Source organism: Lepidochelys kempii, chromosome 6 (assembly GCF_965140265.1).
Source record: "Lepidochelys kempii isolate rLepKem1 chromosome 6, rLepKem1.hap2, whole genome shotgun sequence".
NCBI lineage: Eukaryota > Metazoa > Chordata > Testudines > Cheloniidae > Lepidochelys > Lepidochelys kempii.
Window position 1 is genome coordinate 105,612,889 of NC_133261.1, and position 10,871 is coordinate 105,623,759.

The 10,871-nt window shown below is 43.8% G+C and overlaps 1 protein-coding gene across 1 annotated transcript; it reads right to left on the reverse strand.

Annotated features, from left to right (window-relative positions):
- Positions 1-560: 560 nt before the first annotated feature.
- On the reverse strand, positions 561-8,807 carry LOC140913903 (alpha-1-antitrypsin-like). The gene is made up of 4 exons (XM_073350710.1): positions 8,135-8,807; positions 5,567-5,837; positions 2,712-2,859; positions 561-764 (listed from the first exon to the last, which is right to left on the reverse strand). The coding sequence occupies exons 1-4, from the start codon at positions 8,805-8,807 to the stop codon at positions 561-563; spliced, it is 1,296 nt and encodes a 431-aa protein (XP_073206811.1).
- Between the last annotated feature and the right edge of the window lie 2,064 nt (positions 8,808-10,871).

Genomic DNA, 10,871 nt, shown 5'->3' on the forward strand with positions numbered 1-10,871 from the left:
CAGGAGTGGGATGGCCTAGGTTGGCATGGTTGAGTGTAAGAGAGAATGGAATGAATTGTTGAATTGTTTTGGGGGGAGGATGGCATGATATAGTGGGAGATAATGGGAGGAAATCTGGATTGGAGGTGGAGAGTTTGGGACTAGGAGAGAACCATGTAGGGGCCAGAGAAGGATACAGTCAATCTTCTCCCATCCTGTGAAGTGCCCCAGTTCTTTATTCTGTAAACGGGGATGGAGTGGAAGAGGGGATCAAGCAGCACTTTTCCCTCTGATGTCTCCACCACGCTTTTTTATCCCTTTCAAACCACTTTCCTGTGACCCACTCCCCCGCTCTTACCTCACTGTCCCATTTCCCCCCACTTATAATACATGCCCAGTACACAGTACCAGACTGTCTGCTTGCAGACATGAAGACACCACAGCCCTGTTTGATTTGTATGGAATTTATGTCAATTGCAATTCAGTTACAGTCACTAGGACCAAGTTGTCTGTTGCACATGCTCATGAGAATTTGCGCACCACTCATTTAAATCACTGGGGCATGAAGAGTGGCTGGGCAGTTATTTTTCAATAGGGTTTATGATTTTGCCCATAAAGAGGATGCTTCGGGTGGGATTATCAAGAATCATCATTAGGAAGGGCCTGTTGAATTTAATGGTAGGAGGAGGAGGAAATACAGCAGAAAAGAATGCAATCTCCACCACAGTGACTGCTGCAGCCTCAGTGCCATTCTCATGAACATCCACCAGGGCCTTGTGAACAGCCTACAAGAAAATGAAGCAAAGATTACAATGTGAGTATAGAACATGGAGCAACATCTGGAGATGAACTTTTAAACCAAAGCTCAAGAAAATAGACAATTGAAACAAACTCAGAATAACGACAAGACTGAGTTCAATGGGTGTTTTGTCTATGTATATTTGGAAGGGTTAGGTCCAACTATTTTTTACAGATGGAGCTGAATGAATCTCATCTCTTGTTCTCTGACCTCATGAAGTGGGGCTCCCTTAGCCTCTGTGGAGCACAACAGAAGAGTTATCTCATCCTCACAAACAGAGCTGGGTGAAGAATAGACAAGTTCATGGAGGATAGGTCCACCAATGACTGCTAGACAAAATGGTCAGGGATGCAATCCTATGCTCTGGGCATCCCTAGCGTCTGACTGCCAGAAGCTGGGAGTGGATGACAGGGGATGGATTACTTGATGATTGCCTTTCTGTTCATTCCCTCTGAAGTACCTGGTACTGGCCACTGTTGGAAGACAGGATACTAAATGGACCATTGGTCTGATCTAGTATGGGTGTGATTATGTTCTTATGTTTTGTTTTTTTGACAAATTCAAAATGTTGAAAGAGTTTAATTTTGGATTGGACTAAAAAGAAATATTCAAACATTTTTGGCAAAATCAAAATGTTGAAAATAATTATTTTTTGTTGAACAAATCATTTTGTTTAGGAAAATCAAAATGTTTCTTTTCTGATTTGGCCATTTTAAAAATGATTCTGAATATTTTGTAAGCTAAAAGTAAAGGAAATTTTGAAACAAAAACTTGTTACAAACAAATCCCCAAACCAAAGGGTTTGGTTTAGAAAAAAAGTTAACAAAATGTTTTTATTTTTATAAGAATTCCCTCCCCCAAAATGAATAGTTTGGCAAAATTAACACAAATTTCCAAAATGTTCCAGTGTTTCCAAATCTATAGTTTTGCCAAAAGTTTCTGTTGAAAATGTTTATCTAGCCCTACTCAAAAATAATGAATAGTATTATGCAGCAGAGAATTAGTTTTCAGAAGAAACCTGAAGACAGTTCAAGATGAATGGTGACTAATGATATAGGAGGCAAAGGAGCCAGGTAATTGACCCCTCTTGTGTGGTTTTGCCTTATATGTTTTTTGTATTGGGTAGTATGAATGTATATTTCATAGTCCAAATATTAATTTGTTCCTTTTACTTGAGACTTTTGAAATACACTAAGAACTCTTTCTTCCTTGTTCCTAATGAAACACAAAGGAATTTTTCCTTATACTGACTCAGCGTGAGATTTTGCTACTCTTACTTACTGTGAGTGGCACCACAATCCGGGGTCCATGTGGCTACTCATGGAGTAAAGTATTACTCAATGGGAGGAAAGGTATCAGGAAGGTTGCTGAGGAAGGATTGTGCCACAAACCTCCTCTGTGACCTTGGGTGACTCACTTGGGGCTTCTCTACACTGTCCCGCAGGTCAAATTACTGTGGTATGAATAGCAGTCTGCACCAAAGTGCTGTACTGTAACTCCCCTGTGTGGAGGCTACAGACAGGAGCTAAAAGGTTCCTAGTTCACCGTAATGCAGTCCTGTTTCTAGTCCCTGTTTGCAAACCACTGTCATATATCTTTACTCATGAATTATTTTATGTTAGCAATAGTTGACATTGCACTTGTGTATGTGGCATGCTTTTCTCTGTACACCTCCTGGATGGTATTTAGTTCTACATCAATATCCTAGAAGATGAAGTGTGCTCAGAGTACCTCTGTATTAACTGTAATAGGCAAACAAATACTTAATTCTAGAAAATACACTAATTTGTGGCCCTGTCCTCTCTATGTTGCTGGCAGTGAGTCTCTTTGCAATTACCTCTTTGGAAGCAGGAATGGGTCATTTACAAAGATAAAATATAAGTCATAGGAGTAGACAAGCCAGTTTAGCACCAGCTCTATTTTACAAACTTACTTTCGACACCTTCAGTTCAGCTTTCTCCGTGATTCCGGACAGATCAGCTTCGTCAGTGAACACATCGATCACACCCATTTTCTGAAACAGCTCTTTCACATCATAAGTACCAGATACAGAGAATGCTGGAATGTATAGGTTGATTTCTCTGTTCAAAAAGAAACACAAAACTCTGGTAAAATGTTGTCAAATCGCTGGACACTTAAAGATTTGCAGTTTTATCACATATTAGAATATCGGGGTTGGAAGGGACCTCAGGAGGTCATCTAGTCCAACCCCCTGGTCAAAGCAGGACCAATCCCCAACTAAATCATCCCAGCCAGGACTTTGTCAAGCCTGACCTTAAAAATATCTAAGGAAGGAGATTCCACCACCTCCCTAGGTAACGCATTCCAGTGTTTCACCACCCTCCTAGTGAAAAAGTTTTTCCTAATATCCAACCTAAACCTCCCCCACTGTAACTTGAGCATTCTATTTGAGCATCTCAAATGTCAGTGAATTTGCTTCACAATGCCACCATCTGCAAAGTAAATATTATTGTCCCATTTTACAGGTGGAATATCAGAGGCACAAAGAAATTACAATCCCATGGTTTTTTGTTTGTTTGTTTAGCTACATATGGGCTCTCTGTGAGTTTTGGAAAACAATAGGATGGATTATTGACTCCAGTATAGAGAAAAGTAAACCATGTTATTTAATATAGGCTGGATTGTCCCTACGTCTAACATGGCTGCATGGGGGAATCCAGGAGAAGCAAGGGTTCCCGCACCTTGTGTGGCATATTAGGGGTACTCTAGGGTGACCAGACATCCTGTTTTTAAAGGGACAGTTCCCTATTTAAGCCCTCCTGCAAGTGCCCAGACTTTTTCTTAAAAACAGGCAAATTGTCCTGTATTTTCTGTCTCCCTCCCATCGGTACTGGTGAGTCCTGCTGCTGGCTAGATCCCTGCTCGCCAGCCGTCCGCCAACCAGCAGTGAGTGGGAGGGGGGTCCAGTGGCCTACGATGGGGTGGGTGTGCAAGTCTGGGGGTGGGTGTGCAAGGCTAGTGGTGGGGCAAAGCTGAAGCATGCGGGACCAGCTGCTCCCCCTGCTGGTCCATCGGCGCAGCCCCCAGCCAACAGGGCCCCACCCCCTATCCCGTTTCCAGCCAGCACTGGCTGCGTGCTGCGAGCTGCAGTGGCTGGTGTGTGCAGGCAGGCGCCAGGCGGTGGCCGGTTATGTGTCGCCTCTGCTACCCACCCATCGCCCCTTTACGTGCTCCCCTCTCACTGTCCTCTCTCTGCTTTGCCTTGCTGCTCCTCCATATCCACCCCGGAGGAGTGCGTCCTGCTCCCAGCGCTGTGTGGAGAACCAGCGCCTGGTCGGAGCCCTTAGCTCACCAACAGCCTGGCCAGCAGGCTCCTTCCTTCTCCCACTGCCTCTGGCTGGGCTGGCACCCCGGGAAAGCCCAAGACCCTCTGGCCCGGGGCACTGGTCAGGAGGAGCCAAGCTCTGCATGTGCCAAAGCCCCACACAGCGCTTTCACTGGGAAGCCTCTCTGGCCCTTGGCTAAGCTCTGGAGTGGCAGGGGGAAGCGATTTCCAGCCTGTTCATGCCCCGACCCTGCAGGCTTCACAGCACCCTCTTCACCTGCCCTCCCACCCCGGGTCCTGGCCCCAGGGAGCGTGGGGCTGCTCCATCCCCTAGGCACCCTCCCTTCCTGAGCCACCTCTCTGGCTGGGTTCGCTGAAGCCCCAGCAGTCAGGTTCCCTGGGCCCTGGTGCACAATGAAGCTGTAAGGCTTAACCCCTTCCTGTCAGAGGCTGCTGGGTTATGTTGTTGGCCAGCAGAAGCCTGTAGGTGTTAGCTGCCTTTCAACACTATGCAGGCAGGAAGGGATGGGAGCTGCTTCCAGCTACAGGGAACGGCGGGGATAGTGGAAGAGATCAGCTCTACAAAGACACGGGCCAGGTCATACCTTCCGCATCTCCTCCTGCCCTGCGGCTGGAAGCAGCTCCCGTCCTTTCCTTCCTGCACAGTGCCAAAAGGCTGCTGCTGGCCACATTTGATGTGAACCCTGGCAGAAATCTGGGGAGGGGGGACATGTGACTCTGGGTGCCCCCCCATGTGTTGCCCCAGGAAGACAGGGTTCCAGGTACCAGGAGAGGTGGGTCTGTCCCGGGGGCCCAGCCAGGCATGGATGGCAGAGAGCGCTGGGCAGGGAGGGTTGGGTCGGTCGGTCAACCTTCCTATGTGAAAGAGTTGTACCGGAGTGTGTGTGTGTCACCCTTCCTGTGTGAACCCTAAAACCTTAAAGATAAGAAAGTAAATAAAAAAGTTTCCAACGACGCAATATTTCTTTTTGATAGGGGCTCAGACAACTTGATGTTAATTTGAATGTTTGTACTGCATAGTTCTGACTGATTGCCATTGAACTCGCTTGAATACAAGTAATTTTATCAGGTGTCCCATATTCAGCATAGGGAAATATTGTCTCCCTAGGGTACCACCATCAGAGCTCCCAGGCACTGCAGTGGCTACATTGGAGATGCTTTCCCTGATTCCCCGAAGCAGTTGGACTGGAAGTGGTGGTGAAAAGGCAGTGCTCTGCCAAAATAGGTTCCAGATAAACTAGGTGGTGTAGCAAGTTACTTCCACATGTAAGATGGGTTCTCTGGGAGGCATTGTGCTGCGTGGGTGGGGGGTGTCTGAGGCAACAAGCCTTTCAATCTCCATCTTAAGATAGTGAGCTATGCACTGCCCCTTTCTGAGGGCTGGACAATCCAACCTTTAATGTGATGTTTTGTCTTGATGAGGGATCCTACCCTATTCTACAGTAAGACATATACGCATATAGCAGCAGTTACAAGGCTACCTTTCTTGAAGTGATGTTGTCCATTTAGACACAGTTTCTTTCAACAGAGCCTCCTCCACCTGCTTCATTTTTCCTTCATCAGGCAGAATAAATAATGCAGTAGCATTTCCTTTGTATGGGATTTCAACCACCCAGCAAGACAGCTCCTCATCACGGTGAGTGCGATAATCTTTGTCACGGTTCATCATATTAACTTTAACAGATGTCTTGGCATCCACAAAAAAGTCATCTTCCCGGGTATTCAAATTACTGAAAGGATTTTCCCAATGAGCTTATGACAAATACAAAGAAAATGCCATTGAATATACTGGAAAAGAGGAATTACTAATGTGTGTCAGACTAATTTAAATGTGGCAAGTTCATTTTTGAGGATTAGGTCATCTACAAACTCATTTGAGCAATGATATGTTTGAACTGTGACATGCTAGCCAGACCATTTGAAAAGCATGCAGCCTCTCCGGTGCACTGAAATGTCGTTTAACTCTTAATAGCCCTTGGCATTTTCTGACCCTGAAGCTGGTCTGACCTTTGCAGGGCATCTAAAGGCAAAGTGTCTGCTCCCCCTAACAGTATTGACACATGCCAGAAGTTTGGCCTCTGTGCTTCTCAGCCTCTGAGAGGCGTGGGTGGGCCTGGTCCACATGCATGGGTTCTGTGTTGAAGGTGCACATTTCAGGGGTCAGAGGCCAGGGCATCATCAGGGCTCAAGGGGCAGCAAATAAATAAATGGATATTGAAATCAGATGTCAAGAATTATAACATTCATAAACCAGTCGGAGAACACTTCAATCTGTCTGGTCACGCAATCACAGACATGAAGGTCGCTATCTTACAACAAAAAAACTTCAAATCCAGACTCCAGCGAGAAACTGCTGAATTGGAATTCATTTGCAAATTGGATACTATTAATTTAGGCTTAAATAGAGACTGGGAGTGGCTAAGTCATTATGCAAGGTAGCCTATTTCCCCTTGTTTTTTTCCTAACCCCTCTCCCCCCCCCCCGGAACGTTCTGGTTAAACTTGGATTTAAACTTGGAGAGTGGTCAGTTTGGATGAGCTATTGCCAGCAGGAGAGTGAGTTTGTGTGTGTATGGGGGTGGGGGGGTGAGAAAACCTGGATTTGTGCTGGAAATGGCCCACCTTGATTATCATGCACATTGTAGGGAGAGTGGTCACTTTGGATGGGCTATTACCAGCAGGAGAGTGAGTTTGTGTGTGTGTTTTTTGGAGGGGGGTGAGGGGGTGAGAGAACCTGGATTTGTGCAGGAAATGGCCCACCTTGATTATCATGCACATTGTGTAGAGAGTTGTCACTTTGGATGGGCTATTACCAGCAGGAGAGTGAGTTTGTGTGTGGGGGGGTGGAGGGTGAGAAAACCTGGATTTGTGCTGGAAATGGCCCAACTTGATGATCACTTTAGATAAGCTATTACCAGCAGGACAGTGGGGTGGGAGGAGATATTGTTTTATGATCTCTGTGTGTATATAAAGTCTGCTGCAGTTTCCACGGTATGCATCCGATGAAGTGAGCTGTAGCTCACGAAAGCTCATGCTCAAATAAATTGGTTAGTCTCTAAGGTGCCACAAGTACTCCTTTTCTCTTTAAATCTGTATCTTTAAAGAAAGTAAAGTAACCAAGTTCTTGCAGTTTGTTTGTGCTGTTTAACTAAAACCCCTGTTTCTGTTTAAGTTCCAGAGCAGATTGTTGCTTCTTGAAAATTTATGCTAAATTAATAAATCCAGTATTTTCCTCACGCAACTTAAGTTTCTCCTGCTCAATATCTGCAGCGTAAGGCTCGCTACATGTGTCAGTCAGCCTACTCCTCTGCATTATAGGCTTGATCCAGCTTCCATTGAAGGAAATTGTAAATCTCCCATTGACTTCTATGGTTCTGGAATAAAACCTATTCCTTCTGTGTAAGCTACTTCATCAGTGTCCCACAGGACAACTTCCTGCTCAGTTCATCAGCTTAATATTGATTCAAGATAATTTCCAGGTCTGAAATAGACCGTTTCAGAGTTCCTGGGTACCATTTATAGAGCATTCAGTTGGAAGACTTGAATGAGTATCTGACAACTAAATGTGCAAAGCAGATCAGCTATTATCCATTAACTGAGTGTCTCAGGTACTGCAAAATGTCAGAGAAAAGAGTCTGTACTCCAGAGACTATGCACAGAATTGGGGAATACGCTGTCCTTCTTTAACTTCATATTTAGATGGTAAAATTAAAGTGACCTGCATTAGAGAGGTAGTGAGCACTCACAGCTCCTAGTGACTATGTAGAAATAAGCAAGTGCTCAGCTTGCCTGCTAACGAGGCCACTTTTATTCAAGTGACTAAATATGGTGCCTAACTTTAACTACACAGATTGGACATTTTGGCTATAAACTTTCATGGAAAGGTTTAACATAGTTAAAAAGGGACCAGTATCAACCTGGGTGATCTCATAGAGCTAACAACCTTGACAGTGCCCCTTAATTTAAAAAAAGCAGGTTTCTTGTCTTGGATCCCAGTCAGCATTCCATAGCCTGTATGTGCGTCATGAACCCATCTGTAGAACATCTTACCTTTAAAAAAAATATAGTTGACAAGAACCATTACAGTGAGTGGATCAAGACCCTTGACCAAGTTGGCAATTTTCCCATGGGTTTTCTTCTCGATGCAATCATTGATCTGTTTCTCAGCCTCGGCAGAATTCTGGAAGTTACTAGGAAAAGTTTCTGACTCATACAGACTTTTGACGTCAGCCAAAAACTTCTCTAGTAGTTTCAGTCGATCATCTACAAAAAGGGCATTTCCCATATTCAGCTGGATCTCACTGTCAGAATGGTTTAACATGCGGATGAGATGATGAAAACCTTCATGTATCTCCCTCTCCTTAATCTCTGCCAGGTTAAAGGAGAGTCCTTTGTGGATTTGACTCAAAGTGGCTGACTTGGCACCTAACGTCAGCATTGCAAAGGCAGTGGAGATGCTCAGAGGAGAGAAGAAAATGTTCTTGTCAGCTGCTTCTGATTTAATCTGCTTGTAGAATCTAAATGCAAAGTCAGTATTGCTAGCAACAACTTTCATAAAGGTCATGTGTTCAGTTGCGACTTTGCCTCCAACTGGGCTAAGCTGCGGTGGGGGATTATTATCTGTTTGACCATCCTGGTCATTGTGGTGGTCAGGTACATGATGAGACAAGACAACAGCATGAAGCCCAGCAAGTAACACACACAGACAGAGGATGGATTTCATTTTCCTTTGGAACTATTCCCTTGAAAAACAAAAGAATGGAATAGTCATTAGTCATCGAAATGTTCCCTCCTTCACTGTGCTACTTGTGATCCATTGGTTATTTTTCTCTCTCCTGTATGGCAACTGGGAGATTCTGAGGGGAAAGGGAGTGGGGCTGACCAGAGAGTCACAGGGCTTGGGAGCCCAGGCCAGGTTGGGAATCAGAGAAAGGAAAAAGGGAAGGGTGGTAGAAGAAGACTCTGGGCTGGATTCTTCACTTAGCACCATCCTCTTTGTGCCACTCAGACATCTCCCACCCTAGAGTAGAGGTGTTTTGTTGATGGGGGAAGTTATGAAAGAGGGTGAGATGAGAGGAGGCTGTGAGAGATTTTAGCAGAATGGAGATCCACTATGATATTCCTCTGCTGCTGTAAGATGAATTAGGGACCTTATGCCTGTGGCGCAAATTGGTGCTGCACTTTTGCAGGTGTAACTTCTGCTAGGGCTTGACAGCAGCAATCAGGGAACTGGAACCGGTTCCTTGATAGTCCCCCCTACTCCACCACACACACACACACTTCAATGTGTTGCAGTAGAATCTGGATCCAAATGACAATATGGCCTGCTATCTAAAGCTTGAAAAAGTTTATAGGGAAGGACCCTGTCTGGAACATCAAAACTAAGTCACCCACCCCTGACTTTGAGTACTGTAATTTGGTGAGTTTTACCAAAAGGGGATATCAAATGGTCCCGAGCTTTCTGTAGCATCATAATAACAGGAATACATCAGCTCTACAGGTTCTTCACATGTCAAAAATGTATAGATTTGCCCTTTTTTGTTTTTTATGCTGTCCCCTCTTTTTTCTCTCTCTATCTGTCCTGAGGAAATGGGTTTCCCATTAGGCTTCAACTCAGCCAGCTAGTATGTGCTAAAGACCAACTTGCTTCGTTAATGCGAGAGTTTTAAACCATGTTAAAATGTGTTTGCTAGAGCTGGTTGAAATTTTTGAATGGAATGTTTTTCCACTACAAAATGCTGATTCATCAAAATAGAAGCGTTCCAAAGGGTTATGTCAACTCTAATGAAGTTTCATTTAGAAAAGAAATAAAAAATGTTTTTAAAATTTCTATTCTAGTCTATATTTATATTTTTGCATTGTTTTCTTTTCTTTTATGCTTTTAAAATGGTTTTGTATTTTATTTTATGTTCATATTATTTTATAAAACCATATAAGGTAAAATAAAAACAATATAAAAGAAACTAATACCAAAAAGTCAAAATTAAAACAAAATCTTTTAATTTTATCAAAATTAAACAGTTCAGATGACCAAAAAGAATTTTTTTTGGGGGTAGGGGAACTTTGTTTCATGGGAAAATTCAAACTTTTGACTTTTTCTGATTCAGAATGATTTTTTTTTTTGAATGTCAGAATTTTCTGCAGAAGGGAAAATCCCAGGTTCCACTGCTCTAATGCTGGCTAACACATTCTAGGAAATCCCACATATTTTTGGTGTAGTCAGGCCATATCTTAAAGCACTAGATTAATCTCGTCCCAGATTTTCCCCATAATTCGTTTTTAAAAATGCCTTCATTCAAAGACCGTTTCCACTAGCGCACCAATTTCTGCTGGCTCATTGGGGTCTTAAGGAAGGCTCCACTCACAGGATAAATTGTAACAGGTATAGTGAATACAGTCACCCATACTTGAATGAAATCCCATAAAATCAACTGCATTTCACACAGCTAATAGGAGTTCCAAGCCTCTTTGAAAAAATATGGCCATACTTACAGTACAATCAGAAGGGTCCTGCTGGATGCATCTAATCTGCACTGCTCCTTGCCTTTTATTTATATTGCATTAACATTATTAAGCTGAGTGTTCTCCATTAAACATTAAACAGAGCAAATAGAAGTTATTAGGAAGGATGCAGAGCAAACAGTGATGAAACCGCTTTTCTGGCATGGAGGGTCAAATGCCCACTGTCCACCTACATGGTGGAGAATAGAGCCAATATTTATGGAAGGAGGTAGCAGGGGGCCACTGGTGACTGTGCTGTTTGCTTGCCTCACACCTCCAAACTTGT